Source organism: Capra hircus, unplaced genomic scaffold (genome assembly GCF_001704415.2).
Source record: "Capra hircus breed San Clemente unplaced genomic scaffold, ASM170441v1, whole genome shotgun sequence".
Taxonomy (NCBI): Eukaryota; Metazoa; Chordata; class Mammalia; order Artiodactyla; family Bovidae; genus Capra; species Capra hircus.
In genome coordinates, this window is record NW_017189996.1 from 62,626 (window position 1) to 90,370 (window position 27,745).

The 27,745-nt window shown below is 40.6% G+C and overlaps 1 protein-coding gene across 1 annotated transcript; it reads left to right on the forward strand.

The window, feature by feature from the left end:
- Nucleotides 1-1,326: 1,326 nt before the first annotated feature.
- On the forward strand, nt 1,327-25,729 carry LOC108634772 (zinc finger protein 280B-like; the record flags this gene model as incomplete). The annotated part of the gene is given in 5 exon segments (XM_018045011.1): nt 1,327-1,380; nt 24,319-24,498; nt 24,501-24,774; nt 24,889-25,614; nt 25,617-25,729. Coding segments are annotated over 5 exon segments (1,347 nt in total), but the record flags the coding sequence as incomplete, so codon positions are not given.
- Between the last annotated feature and the right edge of the window lie 2,016 nt (nt 25,730-27,745).

A 27,745-nucleotide genomic window follows, 5' to 3' on the forward strand; every position in this document is an offset into this window, starting at 1 on the left:
CCATCAAGTCACTGATGCCATCCAGCCATCTCATCCTCTGTCGTCTCCTTCTCCTCCTGCCCTCAATCCCTCCCAGCATCAGAGTATTTTCCAATAAGTCAACTCTTCACATGAGGTGGCCAAAGTACTGGAGTTTCAGCTTCAGCATCATTACCTCCAAAGAAATCCCAGGGCTGATCTCCTTCAGAATGGACTTGTTGAATCTCCTTGCAGTCCAAGGGACTCTCAAGAGTCTTCTCCAACACCACAATTCAAAAGCATCAATTCTTCGGCCACCATCCCTGTCAGCATTCAGCTACATACTGGCTGACTTTCTCTCTTGCATGATAGTTTTAATTCATTAAGATTTGGAATTCATTAAATACTTGGAGAAATTGCTTCTCAGTCTTTTGTCTAAAATCAAGTGTAAGTACCTGGGGAGCCAGGAATGAGTGGGTCGAGCCTGAGGTACAGGTAAATGATTGTATTAATAACAGTTGCTGTTTCTTTAAGCAGCAGACATGTAGTACTGACAGACACCACATGTTGTTCTAGAAACAAAAATACAGCAATCCAATATCTCTGGAGTTGAATATGGCATGTGAGTTGGGGAGGTATGATATCTGACATCATCATTAGGGAAGCCTGGCAGAGAAACTGTGGACCAAGGCAGGTCAAGAGTTGGGTGGCAGTACTTGAGACAGTGTCCAAGGCAGGGGGAGCAGCAGAAGTCCCGAGAAAGCCCTGTCCTCTGTCCATGGTACCCTTGGGAGATTGGGTCTGGTAACCCTGCACCCGCAGAAACCAAAATCCATGGGTGATCAAATCCATTATATAAAATGGTGTAGTCTTTGCATGTAACTTAAGGGGATGCTCCCACATGCTTTAAATCATCTTAACATTCCCTATACTGCTTAATACAATGTTGATGCTGTGTAAATAATTTCAAGTACAGTGTTAATGCTCTCTCTCTCTCTCTCTCTCTATATATATATATATATAGATAGATAGATAGATAGATAGATAGATAGATAGATAGATAGATAGACAGACAGACAGACAGACAGACAGACAGACAGACAGACAGATAGATAGATAGATAGATAGATAGATAGATAGATAGATAGATAGATAGATAGTTGACAGCATGAGGCAGCCTCAAGTTTTGCTATTAGAACTTTCCAGAATTTTTTTCAAAAGTATTTCTGATTCATGTATAGAGTCTGGTGTCTTCTGGACTCAGAGAGTAGAGGGAGTGAGGGACACCCCCAAGGGACAGCTGAGGGCTCTTTTGGACATTTTATGTTGGTCAGCATTTCTAAGTGAGATTGTAGATCTGTAAGCAAAATGGTGCCTACCAGCTCTCCTGAAGAGTTTAACAGGAGCACTGGGGCCAACATGGTGAGACAAGGCAAAAGTGGCAGCTGGAGAAGGAAGTTTAAAAGGATCATGTGACTTAACTGAGTTTGAGATGTTTCCTTATGTCTAATAGTTATCTCAATGTTTCAGCCAATAATTAAATCAGGTACTAATTTTGTCTTTTGAAAGAAATATAATCATCACCACTTATCAGCAGAGAATAAGTTTCAAGACCCCCAGTGGACATCTGTAACCTCGCATAGTATCAAACCCTATATACACAATCGTTCTTCTATACAAACATGCCTGTGATTCAGTTCATTTTATAAAAGCACAGCAAGAGATTGGCAACTGCCTAATAATAACAGAAAAGTGAAAGTGAAGTTGCTCAGTACTGTCCAACTCTTTGAAACCCCATTGACTGTAGCTTACTACACTCCTCTGTCCATGGGATTTCCCAGAAAAGAATTCTGAACTGGGTTGCCATTTCCTTCTTCAGCAGATCTTCCTGACCCAGGGATAGAACCCAGGTCTCCTGAATTGTAGGCAGAAACTTTACATCTGTGCCACCAGGGAAGGTGTAATAATAACATAGAACAATTATAACAATATACTTTTATAAGAGTTTTGTGAATCTAGTCACTATGTAAAATATATTACTGTACTAATTTAGTGATTTTTTTTTTCACCCTAACTAAGCGCTTACTACACTCTGTGGCCATACCTTTTGCAGTTTGATGCTTGAGAGCAAAACTAACCCAGCTTACTTTTCTGTTCTTCACATTCACCACAGATATTAGCAACCTCAGCCTACAATATTTTTCTCTTTTTATATCAAATTGAGAAATTTGATCTTTCCACTTAAAGGTAGCACTTAATGGATTCTCTCTGGCATATCTCAATGGCCAGCATCACTCCACTTATGGTTTGGGGCCATTATTGAGTAAAATAAGGGTGAATTGGTCACAATCCCTGTGACATCACAACAGTAATTGTGGTAAACCTAGTGACAAACAGGTGGGATGTGGTGGGATGTGCAGGACTAAGGAACGATTCACATTCTGGGCAGGAGGAAGCAGGATGGTGTGGGATTCCAATCACAGTCCTCAGAATGACCTCTAGTTTAAAATCTATAGGTTATATATTTCTGGAATTTTCCATTTAATATTCTCGGTGAACAAATGAGGGTTAACTGAAACCACAGAGAGTGACACCTGAGATCAGAGGAGTTGACCTTGTCTGGTGATTGCCTTTAGGTGGAAAAACACTAGAAGGGGCCACTTGAAACCAAAAGTGATTGCAAAATGGCCCATCTCATCCCATGTGAGGAAACACAAGCACCACCACAACCCAATAAAAAGACCACAGCATCCAAATCAAGAGATGAGGACAATGATGATGTTGAGGTCATCTTTGTTGGAGTGGAGCATGTCAATGAAGATGCTGAAACCCTCTTTGTCAGGGAGATTTCAAGTTCAAAGCCAGTCATTTCTAACATTTTGAACAGTCATCTTCAAGAAGAAAGAAGGGCCATGTGAGTCCAGATCCCTCCTGCCCGTTGCAACCTGCAAATCTCAGAACCCCAGCATCAGTGCCAGCGGCTATATCACCAGCTTCTCAGGATGAATAGGGAGGAAGAGACAGTCCTATTATTTCCGAGCCTTCTTCTAAACCTGAATTATAAAACTAGCTCTCTGGAAGCTGTGCTTCACAATTCAGAATTGCTCTCTCCACGGCCTCATTGTCTCTCTGGAGCTGTTCTCTCATTAGGAGGCAAGGATGAAAGTCTTCTTAATTCAAAGAGATGTCCCATGTCAGATGTTAAATTTAACAGAGGGAATTCCAAAAGACCCAAAGTCAGCGATGGAATCCCAGGGGGCCCTGCCTCCGCCATGGACCCCTCCAGGTATCTCTCCTACAAAGAACTTGACAATGACCTTGGAAGATCTCCCGACCTCACCGAGCCATGTTTATGATGGACATCTTTTTCACAGACTCATGCCAATGACCAGGCATGCTTCAGTCTTATGGGTCCAGACAGAACATGTAGTTTGGAAGGGCTGGAGAAAATGGACTTTTTTACTCTTACAAGTCAGAACAAGACTGTTAATCCCATGAAAGGAAATCTGATCATGTTACTTGATGACTTTTACTATGGACAACATAGAAGAGATGGGCAGACAGAACAGAAGACTTGCACAGCTTTTAAATGCCTCAGCTGCTCGAGAATTCTGAAAAAATGTCAAGTTTATGATCCATGTGAGGAACCATCTGGAGCTTGAGAGGCAGAAGGGTGGCAGCTGGGAAATCCACACTACCTGCCAGCACTGCCACCACCAGTTTCCCAGCCCCTTCCAGCTGCAGTGTCACATTGAAAGTGTCCATGCTTCCTGGGAGCCCTTCACGGTCTGTAAAATCTGTGAATTTTCCTTCAAAACAGATCAGGTTGTCTTACAGCATGTGAAGGACAGTCACAAACCTGGTGAAATGCCCTATGTGTGCCGTGTTTTCAGTTACAGATAGTCAGCCTTTGCCAATGTAAAGGTGCATTTTTGAACGTGGCATGGAAACATGACCAATTTGCTTTGTTTTGCCTCGAAATTTTCAAACTGGTGACATCCTTTGTAAATCACTCTTGAAGGCACTGGAACAGGAAGGTCTTTCCATGTTCCAAGTGCCAGCTACAGGAAAAGATGGAGCATCAGACCAAGAATCATCAGTCATTCAAAAAGCAAGAGCAATTGCGAGGGTTGCCTTGTGAAATAGAGGTCATGATCCTAAGTTCAGTTCAGCTGGGACTGAGAGAGACAGCATCCATCATTGTGAGGAACACTGACCCCCAAGTGCCACCCAGAAAAACTACAAAGAAAATTGACTACGAACAAAAAATATTCCAGACAAACAATATTCTGAACAAAAAATATCCAGTAAGGGATCTGGCTAAAAAATTGTGTTCTACCCACCTCCAGAAATTCAAAAAAGCCTTATTGAGGTTCAGCCAGCTGTATATAAAGACCCTGCCTGGCTTTTGCTGTTCAGTTGCTCAGTCGTGTTTGACTCCCTGTGACCCTATGAACTTCAGTAGGCCAGGCTTCCCTGTCCATCACCATCTCCTGAAGTTTGCTCAAACTCATTCCATTGGGTCGCTGATGCCATCCAACAATCTCATCCTCTGTCACACCTTCTGCTCCTGCCTTAATATTTCCCAGTATCAGGGTTTTTGTTGGTGGTGGTGGTGGTGTTTGTGTGTGTGTTTTTAAAATGAGTTGAATCTTCCCAAAATATTGGAGGCCAAAATATTGGAGTTTAAGCATCAGTTCTTCCACTGAATATTCAGGGTTGATTACCCTTAGAATTGACTGGTTGTATCTCCCTGAAGTCCAAGAGACTCTCAAGAGTCTTCTCCCTTCTCCAGCACCACAGTTCGAAAAGATCAGTTCTTCAGCACTCAGCCTTCTTTATGGTGCAGCTCTTCCATCTGAATCTGACTACTGGGAAAACCATAGCTTTGACTTTATGGACATTTGTTGGCAAAGTAATGTCTCTGTCCTTTAATACACTGTCTAGGTTTGTCACAACTTTTCTTCCAAGGAGTGAGAATCTTTTAGTTTCACAGCTTCAGTAACCATGCACAGTTATTTTTGAGCCCAAGAAAATAGTCTGGCTTTACTGTAGCTGAGATTGTACTTGCTTTATCTCTCTACCATCAGTTAGCTTTGAAATCTCCATGTTCTTTCCTGGCCACACTATGCTCCCCAAAGTAACCACTTCTGTGACCTCTAGCACCAGGGATTCATTTTTCTTTGTTTAAAATTTTAAATAAATAGAATCACACAATAGAGTTTCTTTTCTCCTGGTCTTGTTTTTCTTTTAAATAAGTGAGATGAATTCTTATTGTATGTAGCTGTAGAACCCTCTTTTTCATTGCTGGGTAGAATTCCCTTGGATGAATGGGCATAGTCTTATATGTCCATTTTACTGTGCCTGAAATTTGAGGCTTTTATTTTGCATTTTTGAATAAGCTGCCTATGAACCTTTATGTGTCCTTCATAGTAGTTTCTCTGGGATAGCTATATCTGTATGTCTAGACATGAGATTTTCTGACAATGCATGTGCTAGTGGTCTTGTTGCTAAGTGTTATTTAACTCTTGCAGCCCCATAGACTCTAGCCCACCAGGCTAAACTGTCAATAGGACTTCCCAGGCAAGCATATGAAAGTGGGTTGACATTTTCTTCTCCAGAGGATTTTCCTGACCCAAGGTTCAAACCTGGGTCTCCTTCATTGCAGGCAGATCTGTTACTGACTGAGCCATTCTAATATGCAGGTACAGTAAAATGCTTTTTCAAAATGATTGAAGCAATGTTTATTTCCACTAACAGTACTGGCATTTCCATTTCTACCGAACACTTGGCACTGTCAGTCTGTTTCATCATATAACTGAGCAGGATCCTTCAGGGCTTTCCCAGGGACAGAACAACCCCTCCTACTCCCCACCGCCTGCACACACCCTACCAACGTACCCTGTCTCTTATTTGTAGAAAAACTTTAGGTCTTAGACTTTCTATGAGTTTCAAAGAACAAATTTAATTAGAAGTGAAAAACTACAGAAATAAGAAAAACATCAAGCAAGACAAACAATAATTTGTTCTTGGGTAGTCCTGTTCATTCTTTGTGATCCCATGGACTCCAGCACACCAGGCTTCTCTGTCCTTCACCATCTCCTGCAGCTTGCTCAAACTCAAGTACATTGAGCCTGTGATGCCATCCAACCATTTTCTGTCATCCTCTTCTCCTCCTGCCTTCAATCTTTTCAAGCATTAGAGTGTATTCTAATGAGTCAGCTCTTCCAATACAGTGGCTAAAATATTGGAGCTTCACTTTCAGTATCAGTCCTTCCAGTGAATATTCAGAATTGATTTCTGGTAGGACTGACTGGCTTGATCTCACTGCGGCCCAAGGGACTCTCAAAAGTCTTCTCCAACACCACAGTTCAAAAGCATCAATTCTTTGGTGCTCAGCCTTCTTTACAGTCCAACTCTCACATCCATATATGACTAGTGGAATAATAACATACTTGACTACATGGACCTTTGTTGGCAAAGTAATGTCTCTTCTTCTTAATATGCCATCTAGGTCTGTCACATAGTTTCTTCCAAGGAGCCTGCTTCTTTAAATTCCATGGCTGGAGTCACCATCTGCCGTGATTTTGGACCTCAAGAAAATAAAATCTGTCATTGTTCCATTGTTTCCTCATCTATTTGCCATGAAGTGACAAGACCTTTGACTGTGTGGACTACAACAAACTCTGGAAAATTCTTAAAGAGATGGGAATACCAAACCATCTTCCCTGCCTCCTGACAAATCTGTATGCAGGTCAGGAAGCAACAGTTAGAACTGGACATGGAACAAGATACTGGTTTCAAATAGGGAAAGGAGTATGTTAAGGTTGTATACTGTCGCCCTGCTTATTTAACTTATATGAATAGTACATCATGAAAAACACTGGTCTGGATGAAGCACAATCTGAAATCAAGATTGCTGGGAGAAATAGCGACAACCTCAGATATGCAGATAATGCCACCCAGTGGCAGAAAATGAAGACCCTTTTGATGATGGCAAAAGAGAAGATTGAAAAGGCTGGCTTAAACTGAAAGGTTGTTGTTGAATTATGACGCTGGGATTCTTGACTTCCAGGGGAGAAGAATTCAATCTGGGGCCAGAGATGAGGCTTGATCGTTCAAAGCTTTTGTGTAACAAAGTTTTATTAAAGTATAAAGGAGATAGAGAAAGCTTCTGACATAAACATCAGAAGTGGGCAGAAAGAGTACCCCCCTGCTAGTCTTTAGCTGGATGATATATAGTCACCAGCAGTCTGTTAATGAAAGAAAGGAATGTCTCTAAACTTAGAATGTCACCAGGCCCCTCACCCATAAGTTGTATTTGGGATTACTTTGGCTCCAAATGGTTTATCTTGGGCCATAAAATGATTAACTTGAATCTTGAAGAAGGGCAGATCACCATACAAATAGTCTCATTTACATAGATTAGAGGAACAATATTGGAGTATACTGGTTTATCAAGTAGGTTCTGAGCCCAAAAAGCGGAACAGACTTGAAGACAGAGTTTGGGGTAAATGCATAGTACATTTGCATAGCTTAAGATAAACATTTCCATAAGAAAAAGGCATTGGTTAACTTCAGGTGAAACCAGGTGTCATTATGACAACACAGAATTTTAAGAGAAACCTCCTTTTAAATTTGTATAGAGAAGGAAAAAAATATTGCTAGTTTGTTTCCTCCTGCCACTTAAAAGAGATAGATTGTCTGAAACTTGCAGGCTATTTCCTCTGTGTGGAGACCCCTGGCCTTCCTGCCTGTTATCCACTCAAAACCTCACATTCAAAAAATGAAGGTCCCATCACTTCATGACAAAAAAATGGTGAGAAAGTGAATATAACAGCAGGTTTTATTTTCTTGGACTCCAAAATCACTGTGGATCGTGAATGTAGCCACACAATTAAAAGAAGCTAGCTCCTTGGAAGAAAAGCTATGACAAATATAGACAACATTAAAAAAAAAAAAAAAAAAGCTAAGGCATCACTCTGCTGACCAAAGTTCTTATCGTCAAAGCTACAGTGGCTCAGAGAGTAAGGAATTCATTTGCAATGTGGGAGACCTAGGTTCCATCACGGGAAGGACATCCCTGTAGTCCAGTGGTAAGACTCAATGCTCCCAAATTAGGGCGTCCAAGTTCATTCCCTGGTGGGGGTATTAGATCCCACATACTGAAACTAAAAACACCACGTGTGACAATTAAAAAATCCTGCCTCCCACCTGCTACAATGAAGACTGAAGAGCCCTTGTGCTGGAACTAAGACCAAGAACAGCCAAATAAATGAATAAATATTTGAAAGAAAGAAAGAAAAAGATATGAGAATTCCCTATTGGTTCAGTGGTTTGGACTTTATGGTTTCACTGCCAATGGCCAGGTTTCAACACCTGGCTGTGGATCTAAGATCCCACAGGTTCTGTGGCATGGACAAGCAAAAACCCAGAAAGATAGCTGAGGAGGACAGAACTCCCAAAGTTTGAAAATGAAGCAATATAACTGCAAAAAGGCTGAGATTACAGTAAGGATTGTTGGGAACCCAAAGTGCAAAAATGGCACCTCTGTAAGTCACAAGCCTGTTTAATGTTGTGGTTTAGCCTCTCCTCCTCCTGCTTCTGAACCTAAATAACTTATCCCTAAAAGAAATTGTTATGGGAAAGAGAAAATATTTGAACTGAATGATATTGAAAATAGCAAATTTTGGAGACAGAGTTAAAGCAGTTTCATGTGTTAATGTGCATTACATTTGAAAAGAAGAAAGGTTGGCAACATAATTAGCTAAGTCAGTGCTATTCACAGATATTTCTGCAGCAAAAGAAAAATTTTAAATAATTGTCACATGTATTCTCTAATAAGGACTAACAGCTTTTCATATATATAATTGCATATGTTTCTCTTCTGTGAGGTGACCTGTTTATATCCTTCATCTGAATTTTCAGATGGAGTGTTAACCTGGTAGGATTTATTTTTTTTTTTTTTGACCTTGTTGTGAGGATTAAGGATCTTAATTCTTCAACTAGGGATTGAATCTCTGCCCCCTGAAGTAAAAGCACAAATCCCTAACAACCAGACCACTAAGGATTTCTCAATGAAAATGTTTTATAGGTCCTTGTCTAATATGCCACTTTGGAAATGTTAAAATGTAGCCAGTGAGACTGAGGTATTAAATCTTTGTGTGTGTTCAGCCACTTCAGTCCTGTCCAACTCTTTGCGACCCCATCAGTGTAGCGTGCAAAGCTCTTCTGTCCATGGGATACTCCAGGCAATAATACAGGAATGGATTTCCATTTGCCTTTCCAGGGGATCTTCCTGACCCAGGGGTTGAACCCACATCTTTTAAATCTGCATTGGCATGCAGGTTCTTTATCATTAGCACCACCTGGGGGAACCTATTAAATCTTTAATTTAATTAATTTAAAATTGAAAGATATAGCTAGAAGAACCAGATCTTCCTTATAAATGAGTTTCAATTAATTTGTATACTCAGTAATGAGAAATTCTGGACTGGAAGAAACATAAGCTGGAATCAAGATTGCCAGGAGAAATATCAATAACCTCAGATATGCAGATAACACCACCCTTATGGCAGAAAGTGAAGAGAGGCTAAAAAGCCTCTTGATCAAAGTAAAAGAGAAGAGTGAGAAAGTTGGCTTAAAGCTCAACATTCAGAAAATGAAGATCATGGCATCCAGTCCCATCACTTCATGGGAAATAGATGGGGAAACAGTAGAAACGGTGTCAGAATTTATTTTTTTGGGCTCCAAAATCACTGCAGATTCTGATTGCAGCCATGAAATTAAAAGATGCTTACTCCTTGGAAGAAAAGTTATGATCAACCTTGATAGTATATTCAAAAGCAGAGACATTACTTTGTCGACTAAGGTCCATCTAGTCCAGGCTATGGTTTTTCCTGTGGTCATGTATGGATGTGAGAGCTGGACTGTGAAGAAGGCTGAGTGCTGAAGAATTGATGCATTTGAACTGTGATGTTGGAGAAGACTCTTGAGAGTCCCTTGGACTGCAAGGAGATCCAACCAGTCCATTCTGAAGGAGATCAACCCTGGGATTTCTTTGGAAGGAATGATGCTAAAGCTGAAGCTCCAGTACTTTGGCCACCTCATGCAAAGAGTTGAGTCGTTGGAAAAGACTCTGATGCTGGGAGGGATTGTGGGCAGGAGGAGAAGGGGACGACAGAGGATGAGATGGCTGGATGGCATCACAGACACGATGGACGTGAGTCTGACCGAACTCCGGTAGATGGTGATGAACAGGGAGGCCTGGCAGGGAGGGAGGCTCAGTCGGACAAGACTGAGGTACTGAATTGAACTGAAAATGTGTATCTCTTATATATTTTCCTCAAGATGAGAGTCCATGCCCCTCCCTAAGTGTAGGCTGGGTTTAGAGACTTGTTTCCAAAGAACATATCTCAGCGGGAATGAGATAACTTTATAGGAGAGGAAATAGTGGTAAGTCATATTGATAGAATGAATCCTTGATGGGAAGTGATGAGAAATATATTTTGCCTTGGAAGTATAGTTCTAAAAATATATAAACCCCAGTGCAACCAGGAGAAACATACCAAAACCATATTGAGAGTCATTCTGCAAAATATCTATCCCTGAAGGACTCCTGAAAATTGTCAAAAGTCATGAAAGGCAAGGAAAGATTAAGAAACTGCTATAGACCAGAGTTAGCTAAGGGAGGTATTTGTAGCTTTTTGCTATATTTTCATGCAGTTTGGTATCCTATATGGGAATATGAAACTGGGAAAGAATATTTGTGGAAAAACTGGTAAAATTTGAATAAAACCTGGAATTTAGTTAAAGGTAACCTACTGAAAGATGCTGGAATAATTGTGAGGCTTAAAGGAGGTTATTTCACACATATACATTTTAGACATTGCAAGTATTTTCTCCTCATAACATACACTTCATTTTGACTTCACTGAGATGGAAATCTAAATTATGGTATACTTAACTGAATGGAAATATTCAAATAACAAAGGATCAATAATATTTACACTGCATGATCTGACCATAATGCAATAATGAGAAACTGACAAATAAATATCTTTTAAAATGCCATGCATTTGGAAAATATCAACAACTATATTAATACATATTATACATCCCCATGGAATTTTCATGCAAGACTACTGGAGCAGATTGCCATTAATTTCTCCAGGGGCTCTTCCTGACCCAAGTTCGAACCCGGGGCTCTTGTGTCTCCTGCATTGGCTGGAAAGTTCTTTACCAGTTAAGTGACCAGGGAAGCCCATACAACATGTAATCTTGTCTTTAGAAGAGAATATTAGGATATACTTGGAAGTGAATGATAATGAACATACTATTCAGCAAAAATTGTGGGCCACAGTTAAATTTGCATGGAGAAATGATGGAAACAGTAACAGACTTTATTTTCTTGGGGTCAAAAATGATTGGAGACTTCCATCAGAATAGGACATTTAAAAAGACTCCGTCAAGGGCCAAAAAAGAAATACTTAAGGCTTTGTGACTATGATCTTTAGTGATTAATCAAGTTTGCAGCCATGAGCTTAAAAGATACTTGCTTCTTAGAAGAAAAGCTATGAAAAAAGCTAGACAGCATATTGAAAAGCAGATACATTACTTTGCTGACAAAGTCCATCTAGTCACAGCTATGTTTTTTCCAGCAGTTATGTATGGATGTGACAGGTGTATTGTAAAGAAGGCTGAGTGCTGAAGATTTGATGCTTTTGAACTGTGGTGTTGGAGAAGACTCTTGAAAGTCCCTTGGACAGTCCCCAACCAGTCAATCCTAAGGGAAATCAACTCTAAATATTCACAGGAAAGACTGATGCTGAAGCTGAAGATCCAATAATTTGGCCACCTGATGTGAAAAGCCAACTCATTGGAAAAGACCTTGATGCTGGGAAAGACTGAGAGCAGGAGAAGAGGTGGGCAGTGAAGGATGAGATGTTTGGATAGTATCGCCAACTCAATGGACATGAGTTTGAGCAAACTCCAGGAGACAGTGAAGGACAGGGAAGCTTGGTGTGCTGCGTGCAGTCCATGGGGTTCCAAAGAGTCAAACATGACTGAGGCACTGAACAACAACAACAAATTAAGGTAAATTAATAGCATTACATATAAGAGAAATGAGAGTTACAAATAACTATCTCAAAAAGTTGTAAAGATGAACAACAGAACAAACTTATAGCAATAAGAAGGAATGAAATTCATAAAGAATGAAAAATGAATATAATGGAGAAGAAAATATTGTGACAAAACCAAAACCAATTTATTCCCCCATATGACTACCAGGAGACTTCCATCAGAATACGGCATTAAAAAAAGACTCTGTAAAGGGCCAAGAAAGAAATACTTTAGGCTTTGTGAATATGATCTTTGGTGATTAACCAAGTTTCCAGCCATAGACAATAACGAAAGGAACTGGCAAGTCACCGTTCCAACTTTAAGAACTCCCAAAATTGAATTTCACGCAAGTTTCATTTCAGAAAATGATATTCTTTTTGGTTTTCCTCAGGCATTATAAAGAGTAAGGCTTAAAAAGAAGAAGAAGAAGAAGAAGAAGAAGAAGAAGAAGAAGAAGAAGAAGAAGTAAAGCTTATTCTCAGCTCACTATAGGCTGTGCAAACACAGGGGCAGGTTGCCCTGCGTTCATCGAAATGGAATCCCAAGAAGGGGGGCTTCAAGATCCAGGTGTTTGGTCAAGTCCCACTTGCTTAAGGCAGGTCACTGCTGAGGGCTGTGAATGCTGGACACCATCACTGGACTCCCCTGGTAGACTTGAAGGCCTTTCTCAGCCCTGTGCCCTGGTGACTGTGCAATCTGTTTGTGTGTGTGTGTGTGTGTGTGTGTGTGTGTGTGTGTTTCCTTTTTTCGCCTTCAGTAAGCTGCCCAATCTTGACAAACCCAAGATCCTTGAGATTCAGGTTCAGCCTGACCACTCCCCGAGCGGGTGCCTCCAGAGGTGCCCCTGCAAGCACATACATCCAACTCGGCCTCGTGGCCAATCAGATTGCAGGCGCCAACACGTGGCAGCCAGTTGTCCATTGGTGGCAGCTGGCATGATTGTAGGGGCAGCTGCAGCAGTGCCCCAGGCCTGAGGAGGCATCTTCCCCTCAGGTTCTCCTCCGCAGGCTTAACCCAGGGACCTTCTAGGGGCAAATCAGTGGCTGGCAGTTCTAGCACCGCTGCCAATGGGGACCGGTAAGGACTGGGGCATGGTGTGGCCAAAGCGGTGCCTTTGAGCTGAGGGGAGGGTTTCCTGGGTCCCCACTTGCACGGGGCCTTGTTTGACGGGACAGCCTGTGAGGGCTTGTGGGCCCTAGGAGGGAGTGTGTGGCTGGGCCCACAGGCCACAGGTCCCTTTCGCCCTCTCCACGCTGTAGTCTGGGCAGTTGCTGCTCTGCAGCAGCCTTTTTGCCCCGGGGGTGGGAAGAGGCAGTTCGGGAATGGGCCTGTCAGGCTGCTGGCTCCTGGCCCCAGCCCAGGTCTCCTGTGGAACCTAATATATTTAAACACATGCACGTGCACACACACACACACACACACACACACACACACACACACATATATCTTCACGATGGGTTTGTGACTCTTGCCCAACCTGGTTCTGGACCCAGGCACAGTTAGGTGGGAGTAGCAAAGAAAAGAAAAAAAAAAAAAATCGATCTACTGGTCTCTTCAGTGCCCTGGTGCTTTGGTCGTTTTCCTGTTTCTTCTGCCTCTCCTCAGACTCCAGGGCTGCCCCGTCCCTGGGGTCCCCGAGATTCAGGCCTTTGGTTCAGGAAGTTGGCAGATGAGGTATTTGTTTGTTCGTTTGTTACTGAGAGAAGGAAGGTGGGAGTAAGAAGCTCAGGGAAGAGGAGTTCAATCACTTGCTCTGCTTGAGAGTGAGATGCCTGGTCAGCATCCATAGGGGAGGACCAGGTATGGCCTGGGGGGATAGAATGTTCCCGGAACAGGTGACTAACCCTGACCTTTCCCTCTGCCCTGCCCCAGGATGTGACCTTTTCCTGCCTGGGAAGTCTCAAGTGCTCAGGTTTTCAGTGTGCCCCTGAGGTAAAGTGACAGACATCTTTACCATAAGGAACAAAGTTGTGTCTTTCTTGCCTTTCATTTTTCTCCTTTCATTAATGAGCTGACAATTTGCTGTTGAGAGAGAGAGTTCTCCTAATTGGGGATTAGCTGACCCTGATTGTGGGTGGTGACTTCAGGGCAATCATGGTTTCAGGTTTGCAGCTCTCTGAGTTGCAACCTTAAAAACAAGCAGAGAGGCTGGTGGCTTGCTTTCTCCTGCCTTCTAGAAAGAAAAAAAAGTAAGAGCACCATGGGTTTTAAGCTGTTTACACCTGACTCCTACCACCTGGTGAGGCTAAAATAGGGCAATGCACATATCCTAAGGTTTTAGCTACAAAAGCAAAGCAATGCAGGTGTGGGAGTTCCTTGGTGGCCTAGTGATTAGGATTCTGGGCTTTCATTGTGGTGGTCTGGATTAAATCTTTGGTCAGGGAACTGGGACGCCACAAGTCAAACAGCATGGCCAAATGAATAAAGTAGTTCATTCAGAGAAAATGTGTTGTGAGTTAACATGTTTACATGGGATTACGTGCTCATTTCTGTACCCTTAAAAGTGAAGCGAAGTTGCTCAATCCTGTCCAACTCTTTGTGACCCCATGGATGGTAGACTACCATCCTTCTCTGTCCATGGAATTTTCCAGGCAAGAATACTGGGGTGGGTTGCCATTTCCTTCTCTAGGTGATCTTCCTGACGCAAGAATCAACCCAGGTCTCCCGCATTGTAGGCAGATGCTTTACCATCTGAGCTACCAAGGAATTTCTAAGGGCTTGTCTAACTCAGTGAAACTAAGCCATGCCTATGGGGCAACCCAAGACAAGTGGGTCATGGAGAGGTCTGACAGAAAGTGGTCCACTGGAGAAGGAAATGGCAAACCAGTTCAGTATTCTTGCCTTGAGAACCCCATGACCAGTATGAAAAGGCAAAATGATAGGCTACTGAAAGAGGAACTCCCTGGGTCAGTAGGAGCCCAATATGCTGCTAGAGATCAGTGGAGAAATACTCCAGAAAGAATGAAGGGATGGAGCCAAAGCAAAAACAATATCCAGCTGTGGATGTGACTGGTGATAGAAACAAGGTCCAATGCTGTAAATAGAAATATTGCATACAAACCTGGAATGTCAGGTCCATAAATCAACGCTAATTAGAAGTGGTCAAACAAGAGATGGCATGAGTGAACGCTGACATTCTAGGAATCAGGGAACTAAAATGCAGTAGAATGGGTGAATTTAACTAAGATGACCATTATATCTACTACTGCGGGCAGGAATCCCTCAGAAGAAACAGAGTAGCCATCATGGTCAACAAAAGAGTCTGAAATGCAGTACTTGGATGAAATCTCAAAAATGACAGAATGATCTCTGTTCATTTCCAAGGCAAGCCATTCACTATCAGAGTAATCCAAGTCTATGCTCCAACCAGTCACTCTGAAGAAGCTGTAGTTGAATGGTTCTATGAAGACCTACGAGACCTTATATTACTAACACCCCAACAGATGTCATTTTCATTCTAGGGGACTGGAATGCAAAAGTAGGAAGTCAAGAATCACCTGGAGTAACAGACAAATTTGGCCTTGGAATTCAGAATGAAGCAGTGCAATGACTAATAGAGTTTTGCCAAGAAAATGCACTGGTTGTAGCAAACACCCTCTTCCAACAACACAAGAGAAGACTACACATGATCACCAGATGGTCAACACCAGAATCAGATTGACAATATTCTTTGCAGCCAAAGATGGAGAAGCTCTATACAGTCAACAAAAACAAGATCAGGAGCTGACTGTGGCTTAGATCATGAACTCCTTATTACCAAATTCAGACTTAAATTGAAGAAAGTAGGGAAAACCACTAGACCATTCAGGTATGACCTAAATCTAATCACTTATGATTATACAGTGGAAGTGAGAAATAGATTTAAGGGCCTAGATATGATAGATAGAATGCCTGATGAACTATGGTATGAGATTCATGACATTGTACAGCAGACAGGGATCAAGACCATCCCCATGGAAAAGAAATGCAAAAAAGAAAAATGGCTGTCTGGGGAGGACTTACAAATAGCTGTGGAAAGAAGAGAGGCAAAAAGCAAAGGAGAAAAGGAAATATATCAGCATCTGAATGCAGAATTCCAGAAAATAGCAAGAAGAGATAAGAAAGCCTTCTTCAGCGATCAATACAACTAACTAGAGGAAAAAAATGGAAAGGGAAGACTAGAGATCTCTTCAAGAAAATTAAAGATACCAAGGAAACATTTCATACAAAGATGGGCTCGATAAAGGACAGAAATGGTATGGACCTAACAGAAGCAGAAGATATTCAGAAGAGGTGGCAAGAATATACAGAATAATTGTACAAAAAAGATCTTCATGACCCAGATAATCATGATGGTTTGATCACTCATCTAGAGCCAGACATCCTGGTATGTGAAGTCAAGTGGGCCTTAGAAAGCATCATTATGAACAAAGCTAGTGGAGGTGATGGAATTCCAGTTTAGCTGTTTCAAATACTAAAAGATGATGTTGTGAAAGTGCTGCACTAAATACGCCAGCAAATTTGGACAACTCAGCAGTGTCCACAGGACTGGAAAAGATCAGTTTTCATTCCAATCCCCGATAAGGGCTGTGCCAAAGAATGCTCAAACTACTGCACAATTGTACTCATCTCACAGGCTAGTAAAGAAATGCTCAAAATTTTCCATGCCAGGCTTCAGCAACACGTGAACCATGAACTCCCTGATGCTCAACGGTTTTAGAAAAGGCAGAGGAACCAGAGAACAAATTGCCAACATTCATTGGATCATGGAAAAAGCAAGAGAGTTCCAGAAAAAACATCTATTTCTGCTTTATTAACTATGCCAAAGCCTTTGACTCTGTGGATCACAATAAACTGAAACAGATGAGAATACCAAAACACCTGACCCCCCTCCTGAGAAATCTGTATGCAGCTCAGGAAGCAACAGTTAGAACTGAACATGGGACAACAGACTGGTTCCAAAAAGGAAAAGGAGTATGTCAAGGCTGTATATTGTCACCCTGCTTTTTTATCTTATATGCAGAGAACATCATGAAAAACACTGGAGTTGAAGAAACACAAGCTGGGATCAAGATTGCTCGGAGAAATATCAATAACCTCAGATATGCATAGAACACCACCCTTATGGCAGAAAGTGAAGAGGAACTAAAAAGCCTCTAAAAAGTGAAAGTGGAGAGTGAAAAGTTGGCTTAAAGCTCAACATGCAGAAAATGAAGATCATGGCATCCAGTCCCATCACTTCATGGGAAATGGATGGGGAAACAGTGGAAACAGTGTCAGACTTTATTTTGGGGGGCTCAAAATCACTGCGGATGGTGACTGCAGTCATGAAATTAAAAGACACTTACTTCTTGGAAGAAAAGTTATGACCAACCTAGATAGCATATTCAAATGCAGAGACATTACTTTGCCGACTAAGGTCCGTCTAGCCAAGGCTATGGTTTTTCCTGTGGTCAGGTATCAATGTGAGAGTTGGACTGTGAAGAAATCTGAGCCCCAAAGAATTGACGATTTTGAACTGTGGTGTTGGAGAAGATTCTTGAGAGTCCCTTGGACTGCAAGGGGATCCAACCAGTCCATTCTGAAGGATATCAGCCCTGGGATTTCTTTGGAAGGAATGATGCTAAAGCTGAAACTCCAGTATTTTGGCCACCTCATGTGAAGAGTTGACTCATCGGAAAAGACTCTAATGCTGGGAGGGATTGGTGGCAGGAGGAGAAGGGGATGACAGATGATGAGATGGCTGTATGGCATCACTGACTTGATGGACATGAGTCTGAGTGAACTCTGGGAGTTGGTGATGGACAGGGAGGCCTGGCATGCTGTGATTCCTGGGGTTGCAAAGCTTCAAACTCGACTGAGTGACTGAACTGAACTGAATTGAAGGGCTTTATTTCATTAAGTAATTAAACTCCATTGGATGTGTTTGGGAAACATCTGAGTTCATTTCATGCCAGTGAACAAATCATAGGTAGCTCTATGCCCAGTAACTTCTGCCTACAGCTCTGTTGTATAGTTATCTATTGCTGGTACAGCTTTAAAAGTCACAGCAGGTTTTGTTTTGGTCACAACATGTGGCTTCCCATAATATTAATTCCCCAACCAGGAATCAAACACAGGATCCTGGCAGTGAGAGGGCTGAGTCCTAACCAAATCACTGGACTGCCAGGCAACTCATGTTGTTAGATGTTTTGTTTTGTTTTGTGTGTGTGTGTGTGTGTGTTTTGTAATTTTTGCCATATTTATAGAACTCTTCTCTGTATAAGTATGATGTGAATGATATTATAACTTGAAATGTTTATGTTGTACATATTATCTCACAATTGAATAGTCTGAAAGAACTTACACCTGTTATCTCTTGGTCTAGAATCCTGTTGATTATTTTATCCTCAGGGTCTCTCCTGAGGTTGTATTCAAGCTTTTATGTGGTTTTGCAACCTCCGAAGACTTGGCTTGTTGAATCTAAGCTCTCTCACTTGTCTGTGCTCATGAAGCCTCAGTTCCTCCTTCTGTGGTTCTCTCCAAGGGGCTGCTTTTGTGGAAGCTGCTGTCTTTTCCCAGAATGAGTGATTCAGTGAAGAATTTGCACCCACCATAAAGTGCAGAGTCTTTTTTCAGACGTTACACATCTTCACTTCTGTATTTGCTTAGTCTCTCAGGTCAACCCTGTGATAGTTTGAGAGAGAACTACTCAGGGGTGAGAATATCAGGAGATGTGATTCACTTGAGGGCTGGCTACCATACCCGTTAATCCACCATGTCAGCCTTTCTTCATATGATCTCAGTTCTGTTACTGTGAGTGAATTATTTGGCTTGCATACACTTCTTGTGTGCTGCTGCTGCTGCTAAGTCACTTCAGTTGTGTCTGACTGTGTGCAGTCGCATAGACAGCAGCCCACCAGGCTCCCCCATTCCTGAGATTCTCCAGGCAAGAACACTGGAGTAGGGTGGCATTTCCTTCTCCAATGCATGAGAGTGAAAAATGAAATTGAAATCACTCAGTCATATCAAACTCTTCGAAACCCCATGGACTGTGGCTTACCAGGCTCCTACGTCCATGGGATTTTTCAAGCAAGAGAACTGCTGTGGGTTGCCATTGCCTTCTCCATCTTGTGTGCTAGATCTACTCAATGCTTGTATATTCAGTGATATTCTAGCAAGTCTCTTCTTTGTCCTGGATTAAGGACAAAGGATTTTCTCTTTCTATGGATGGTTCCCATCAGCAAACAAACTGACTATAATGTCACCTCTCATTAAAAATCCATCTTTCGGTGACACATCCTGCTTCTGCCTCTTTTATTTTATATTTTCTTATTATAGATTTCTGCAGAGTTGTTTGTAGAATTTGTTATCTCCAGTTCTCTCATTTTCCTTTAAATTCACTCTTGTCAAGGTCACCAGTGAATTCCAAATGTTTAAGTTAGTGGTCAATTTTTAGTTGTTATTTTATTTAATTTATTGGCAGCGTTTATCAGAGTAGTTCATTTCCTCCTCCCTGAAAATAATGTTTCACTTTGATAACAGAGTGTTTCTCTTTCCTGCCTCTCTTCTACCTAGAGTACTCCCACATGCAATATGTGACCTTTGTATCTGGCTTTATTCAGATGTCATTTTTTAAAAAATATTTATTTATTTAGCTATGTGGCATGTGGGATCTTAGTTCCCAGCCCAGCGATAGAACCTTAGAGAGTCTCAAACACTGGAAGTTCCCCAGTTTGTGTATTTTCAAGATTCATCCATTTCATGGCTGTATAGAAGTGCCTTTTTTTTTTTTTTTTAATGGCTGAATATGGTATATGGCTTCCATGTAGTTCATTGTGAGCATATACCACAGTTTATTTATCCACTCATCAATTAATGGGTAATACTCAGATGGTGTATTCTTTGTGGCTCTTGTGAACTCTTTGTTGCTGTGAACACTGCTTTTGCATGGACTGAGCATTTTCAGTTTTTATGGATATATACAAAAGAGTGAAATTGCTGGATCATATGGCTATTCTATATTTAATTTTTGAGGTACTAACAAACCACTTTTCCAAAGTAGTTGTACCATTTTACAGCAATTACATCAACAATATCTGAAGATTCCTTTTCTCCATATCTTCTGCAGCACTTATTACTATTTCTCTTTTTTATTATAGCCAACCTAATAGGGGCCTGGCATGCTGTGATTGATGGGGTCACAAAGAGTCAGACACGACTGAGTGACTGAACTGAACTGAACTGAATGGGTGTGAAGTAGTATCTCACTGAGACTGATTTACATTTTTGCTAGGGGCTTCCCTGGTGGCTCAGAAGGTAAAGTGTCTGCCTGCAATGTGGGAGACCTGGGTTCAATTCCTGGGTCGGGAAGATCCCCTGGAGAAGGAAATGGCAATCCACTCCAGCACTCTTGCCTGGAAAATCCCATGAATGGAGGAGCCTAATAGGCTACAGTCCATGGGGTCGCAAAGAGTCGGAAATGTCTATTCAAATTCTTTTCCTGGTTGTTAAATGTTTTTGGTTGGTTTTTTTTTTTTTTTTTAACTGTTGTAAAAAATATCTAACTTAAATTTTTACCATTTTAACCATTTTTGCATGCTAAGTATTTCACACACTTTCATCAGCCTTTTTGGAGAATGAAATGGCAACTCACTCCAGTATACTTGCCTGGAGAATCCCATGGACAAAGAAGCCTGGTGAGCTATAGTCCACAGGGGCTCAAAAAGTCAGACACGACTGAGCAACAAACACATACACACACACATAGTCACAGTGTTGTTTTGTTGTTGTTGTCATCGTTTTAGCTGTGCTGTGCAGCTTGAATGACAGTTCCCTGGTTGAGGATTATATCGAGGCCCGTGATAGGAAAGCGTGGAGTCCTAACCTCTGAACTACCAGGGAATTCCTTATCGCATTGTTATGAAACATATCTCTACTCCTTTTCATCTTGCAAAATTGAAATTCTATACCCATCACTTGTCCCATTAAACAACTCCTCTTTTTTCCCTAGACCCTGGACTCCATCGTTCTTCTTTGTTTCCTTTCTATTGCTTGACTATATTAGATATTTCATATAAGTAGAAACATACAGTATCTGTCTTTTCTATGACTGGCTTATTTCATTTGTCTTGATGTCTTAAATGATCATGCATGTTGTGGCATGTGACAGAATTTCCTTTATATGGTTAAATAATGTTTCATTGTATGTATATATCACATTTGATGGACATTTAGATGCTTCCACCTCTTAGTCGTTGTGATTAGTGCTGCTGTGAGCATGGCAGCGCAAATATCACAAGACCCCATGTTAACTTCTGTTGAATTTATATCCTGAAGTGGAATTGCTGAATCATGTGTTAGTTCTATTTTTAATTTTTCAAGGAGACTTTATACTGTTTTTGGTAGCAATTGCACCATTTTAAAATCTATCCATAACACACAAGGATCCAGTTTCTGTATGTGCTTGCCCACAATTGTCACTTCCTCTCCTTCCCTTTACCTGGCTTTTCCTTCATATGTAAACACATACACATGCACGCACATTTTTTTCATACCCTTTTCCATTATTGTTTACCACAAATTATGAATATAGTTCCTTGTGCTATACAGTATAATCTTTTTCATCTGTTCTACATATTAATATTATAGTTTGCATCCGCTAATCACCCCAATCTATGCCTGCCCCACCCTTATCCTCTTGGTAATCACATAGTCTGCTCTCTAGGTCTGTGAGTCTGTTTCTGTTTCATAGATAAGTTCATTTGTGTCATATTTTAGAGTCCACATGTAAGTGATACCATACAATATTTGTCTTTCCCTTTCTGACTTCCTGAGCATTCTTTTTAATGCTAGTGTACATTCAAGTGTTTACTTAACATTTGTTAAGTAAAAGTAAAATATTCTTAACCAGCAGAACATTTGTTGTGGTGGTATAGAAATGTTATTGATTTTTAAAATATTTATCTTGTATTGTGCAAGCTTTTTATTAATTCTAATACTTGTGGTTTCACCAGGATTTCCTATATACAGAAGTATGTCCTGTCCAATATACTTTGATATTTTCCTTTTCATTCTGAAGCCTTTTTTTTTTTTTTTTTTTTTAAACTACATCAACAGCTCCTTTTTATTACCTGGGTTGCTCAGGTTATAGAGCTGCCAGTATAATATTGAGCCAAAGTATGGAATAAACTTCCTTGTGTTGTTCCCAGTCTTAGAGGGAAAGCTTTCAGTTTTTCATTATTAAGTATAATGTTAGCTGTGGGTCTTTTACAGGTATCCTTTGATTGAGAAAGTTCTCTTCCGTTCTTAGTTATGAAGTGTTTTTTTTTTTTTTTTTTTTTTTTTTTTTAACCCCTATTATGAAAAGATGCTAGATTCAGGGAAATGCTTTTTCTGCAGGCAGATTTTTTTTTTTTTTTTTTTTTTTGCCCTTTATTGTATTTAAATGGCATAATGATTATTGACTTTCATATAATGAACCAACTTTGCATACCTCCATAAATCCCACGTGATCATGGTATACAAACTTTTTAATATCTTGTTAGATTTTGTTTGCCAATATTTTGTTGAGGACTCTTTCACCTGTATTCATAAGGGATATCAGTTGTGTGTGTGTGTGTGTGTGTGTGTGTGATGTCTATGATACTGGTATGAGAGAAATACTGGCATCACTTTGCCTGCTATGTGGGGAAGAGACATGTGGAGTGCAGGATGAAGCATTGTTGGATTTAAGTTTAGTCAGGATTAGAGGGAGAAATTTAGGATATATCAGTGTGGAATTGGGGTGGAATCATCAACAGAGTTCATTCTCAATTTCCTAGGCCTGTGTTAAGTGATTGACAGTGAATTATGCTGTTTGTTAACTATGTATAGATACTTTATACATTGAATTTGCTATCTATTTTCTTTATTACCATTTATGAAATTGGTATTTGTGAATCAGTGTGCATTTAAGATACATTGTCTTCCAATTTGCTACAAAACAGGATGCCATTGAATAGCTTATGCTTTTTAAAAAGAGCTGTTAACCTTAAGTATAAGAAATAAACATGTCTGTCTTTAAGATACAGAAACACACACACAAAGATACAGAAACACACTTAAAAGTTATAAATTTGCCCAAAAAGATACAACTGGTGTGTAGTTAACTTAGAATTCGAACTTAATCTTCTTTGACTCCAAAATTCATGTTTGTAAACACTGTACAATAGTACTTTTTAAAAAATACTCGTCTGTAACATATGATTTCACCTTATGATCCGTGATGTTTTTTTTTTTTTTTTCCTTTGTTTTTCAAAATAGTAGAGATTAAAGTCAACATGGGATAAAGCCATGATTCTAGAGTCATGTAGACTTGCAATCATAGGTTTTTCAGCTGTCATTTACTCTCTTTGACACCCAGTCTTTATCTGGTCCCATCACTTCATTGGAAATAGATGGGAAAACAGTAGAAACAGTGTCAAACTTTATTTTTTGGGGGTCCAAAATCACTGCAGATGGTGACTGCAGTCATGAAATTAAAAGACGCTTACTCCTTGGAAGAAAAGATATTACCAACCTAGATAGTATATTCGAAAACAGAGACATTACTTTGCCGAATAAGGTCCGTGTAGTCAAGGCTATAGTTTTTCCTGTGGTCATGTATGGATGTGAGAGTTGGACTGTGAAGAAGGCTGAGCGCCGAAGAATTGATGCGTTTGAACTGTGGTGTTGGAGAAGACTCTTGAGAGTCCCTTGGACTGCAAGGAGATCCAACCAGTCCATTCTGTAGGAGATTAAATCTGGGGTTTCTTTGGAAGGAATGATGCCGCAGCTGAAGCTCCAGTACTTTGGCCACTTCATGCAAAGTGTTGACTCATTGGGAAAGCCTCTGATGCTGGGAGGGATTGGGGGCAGGAGGAGAAGGGGACGACAGAGGATGAGATGGCTGCATGGCATCATGAACTCGATGGACGTGAGTCTGAGGGAACTCCGGGAGATGGTGATGGACAGAGAGGCCTGGCGTGCTGCGATTCATGGGGTCACAAAGAGTTGGACACGACTGAGTGACTGAACTGAACTGAACTGAAGGGTGTTTATAGCTACCCTAGAGTTTTGGAGATAATCAAATAGCACATTTTCTCTGTACTTAACTAAAATGTAGTATGTTTATACTTGGGTGGCTGTTTGTATAAAGGAAGCACTGGGACTTGTGGACACACCCTCCAAGAATAAAAAAGTACCTAAAATATGGAACCACCATTTATCTTATGTGAAGAACAAGAGCCAGAACTATAGAAAAGTGAGGGAGAAACCAAACAAGTAGATGATGATGATGATGAACTGATCTTGGTTGGAGTGGAACACGTAAATGAAGATGCTGATGTGATCTTTGTTGGGATGACCTCAAATTCAAAACCAGTCCTTTCAAACATACTGAAAAGAGTTACCCCAGATTCTTGTTCAAGGAGAAAAAGGTAGGTCACTTCAGGAAAGATAACACTCACAAATTACAGCCTGTTAGTCATGTGAATCCTACATCAGAAGCAAAGTCTGTCTTGCCAGTTTCTGACTCTGAATCAAGATCAACAGCTAATCCTATTATTATTGACCCTTTGTCTGAAGCTGATTATAAAAATATTTCACCACAAATAGTGCCCAATAGCTTTTCTGAGTTATGTTCTCCTTTGATTACCTTCACAAATTCGTTTCAGCATCCAGTAGAAACAGTTTCTGCAAGAGATATGAATAAAAGTCCTCATGTATCAAACTGACTTTTCACTTCTGAAACAAATAGCACAAATCCCAAAAGACCTAAACTCAGTGATGGCATTATAGTGGATCATTGTTTAGCTTTATCCCCTTCAGGTATTTTTCATACAGTGACTACTCAGCAAAGGACACCAGACACAAAAACTGACTTTCCAAGTTTAGCAAGTCAAAACAAGATTGTTGATCCCACAGAAGAAAATCTGATTGTGTTACTTTGTGACTTCTACTATGGACAGCATATAGGAGATGGGCAGCCAGAACTGAAGACCCACACAGCCTTTAAATGCCTCAGCTGCTTGAAAGTTCTAAAAAATGTCAAGTTTATGAATCACATGAAGCACCATTTGGAACTTGAGAGGCAGAGAAGTGACAGCTGGAAAAACCACACCACCTGCCAGCACTGCCTCCGCCAGTTTCCTACTCCCTTCCAGCTGCAGTGTCACACTGAAAGTGTCCACACTCGCCAGGGGCCCTCCGCAGTCTGTCAAATCTGTGAGTTGTCCCTTGAGACAGATCAGTTTCTCTTACAGCACATGAAAGACAATCATAAGCATGGTGAAATGCCCTATGTATGCCAGGTTTGCAGTTACAGATCATCATTTTTTGCAGATGTGGGTGCACATTTCAGAGCATACCATGGTACCACTAAGAATTTGCTTTACCCGTTTTGTCTCAAAATTTTTAAAACTGCAGCACCATACAGATGTCATTATAGAGGGCACTGGGAAAAGAGTTTTCACCAGTGTTCCAAATGTCGACTACAGTTTTTAACTTTCAAAGAGAAAAGGGAGCACAAGACCCAGTGTCATCAAATGTTTAAGAAGTTGTTATTCAGATATCACTGGATCCCCTTCAACCAGGATTGGTGGAAGTAGCATCCATTACTGTGAACACATCTGATTCCGAACAATCACCCCCCACCCACCCCAAATCTAAAAGTAGGAGATTAAAAAAAAAAAGGAAAAAAGTTAATCCTACTTTCAGTAAGTCTAAAGCAAGTATTTCAATGAAAGTTAAAAACCACATTAAAAACAAAATTTCAAATTATAGCATTATTCAATAATATCGAATTAGGGAAACCAATGGGTAATTTTGTGTTTTTGTTTTAAATACATGAAGTACAGTTTTGTTTGATCTGAAAATAGAGATGTTATTTAAACATATATTACCTGTTTTTCATATAATTGCCTTAACACATAAAAAGTGTGTGTGTGTGTGTGTGAGAGAGAGAGAGAATGAGAGAGGTGGAAAAAGGAAAAGTAACAACCTATTTTGGTATTTCATGTTATCTGTAAGTTCGAAAGCTCTACTATACATATAATCTTTAGAGTGTTTCAGATTGGAATGGCTATGTTATGGTACGGTTCCATGTGCTGCTGAACTCTCCAAAGTGCCTCTTGTGGCTGATCTAAGATAACCTGGCTCCAAAAGCCTGCTGTGAAGAAGTTGATGGAGAAGCTATGATGTGAATTTGGACCAGATGGGGGATTTAGTGAGTGGAGAGCTGTGGCTCCTTGCCCCAATTGAGGGATAGGCATACATTCACTCCAGGCATGGAGCAAAGGCAGAAGGAACACTGTCTCAGAGTGTCTTTACCTAGCCCAGGGACATCTCAAGGAAGCCAGCTGTTAAAATGCCTGTGTTTAATGAGAGACCCCTGCAAGCATCAAGCAGGCCCTGTGTATCATTGCCTACAGTTGGAGAAGCAGAGATAGTTAATAGAATAATGCCTGGTGCCTGTGGATATCCTGTTGAGTGATCAAAAGGGAAATTTGATTCATTTGGCCCCCATTCCCATTTGGCTGGCCTATAGTCACAGTGAAGTAGCCATATCTGTCTCAGTCACAGTAGTAAAGCAAGTTAAGTTTCCCAAGGAAATAAGCCTTGATATCCAGTTTGATTTGTACTGGACCCATAGTTTTAACTGAAAAGGATCAAACACAGGTAATCTGTTCAGTTTATGAATTGGGCTAAACTTAGTTCTCCTACCATTAAACTGCAATGGAGTTGTCTGAGAATAGTAAATGAAGTGGATAAAAATGCTCCAGGGTGATTAAACCCTTTGTATAACTTTTCCTTACCTTTTCCAATTACATGTGTCTTACTCTAGTTGAACATGTGAAGATTTCAGTTTTGTATCTTATCTTGTCTTGGACACAAATGTATTAAAGTTAACAGCTAATTCTTTGTGTGTGTAATTTCCCATTTTATCAAACTAATACTGAGTTTAGGTCTTACCTGACACAGTCTGATTGCAGGAATGTCTCATTTACTTCAGTAATTATCAGGTCATGAAGTTATTATCCTTCCTCTAATCTATCCAACTATCTAATCTGTGATTATACTTGTGGAAACTTTTATTTCTTGTGGTATCCAAGGGCTCTTTCACAGACCTGTGGGGTACCCTGTAAGTATTGGCTCCTGAACATCAGTACATTTAGATGCCTTCATGGGTTCCTGGAGTTGAGTCTGCTCCTGGAGTTGAATATCATCCGTTCTCCATTTCTGGCACAGATACCCAGCAATCTCTGTGCACCATTCAAGGAAACTGGGGTCCTGACTGTAGACTTTTGCCAGAAGAAATCTCTCCGTTTCCTCTTCCTTTCTCTTTCGTTTTTTCTCTCCCTGCTCTTTCCCCTTTCTCCTCAATTGATTTAAATCCTCTAAGCTTTCACAAAATGCTGGAAAGTGATAATTACCAAGGGGTTAGCATACCTCTCAGAACCGAAGAGAAAGCACTGTAGATGACTAAGCTGTAGGGAGTCTATTGTCTCCATTTTAGGTAATTTCCTGAGTGTAAATTCAAATACAAATAAATTGGATTTATTTATTCAATGCTTGATTGATTAATTTGCACTTTGAATATTTTACTAGGCCTTTCCAGTTAGTTTACTTGTGCTAAAGCACTTTGCCAAGTCTCAGCTTAAACCACTTTTAAGTGTATGAAGAGTGT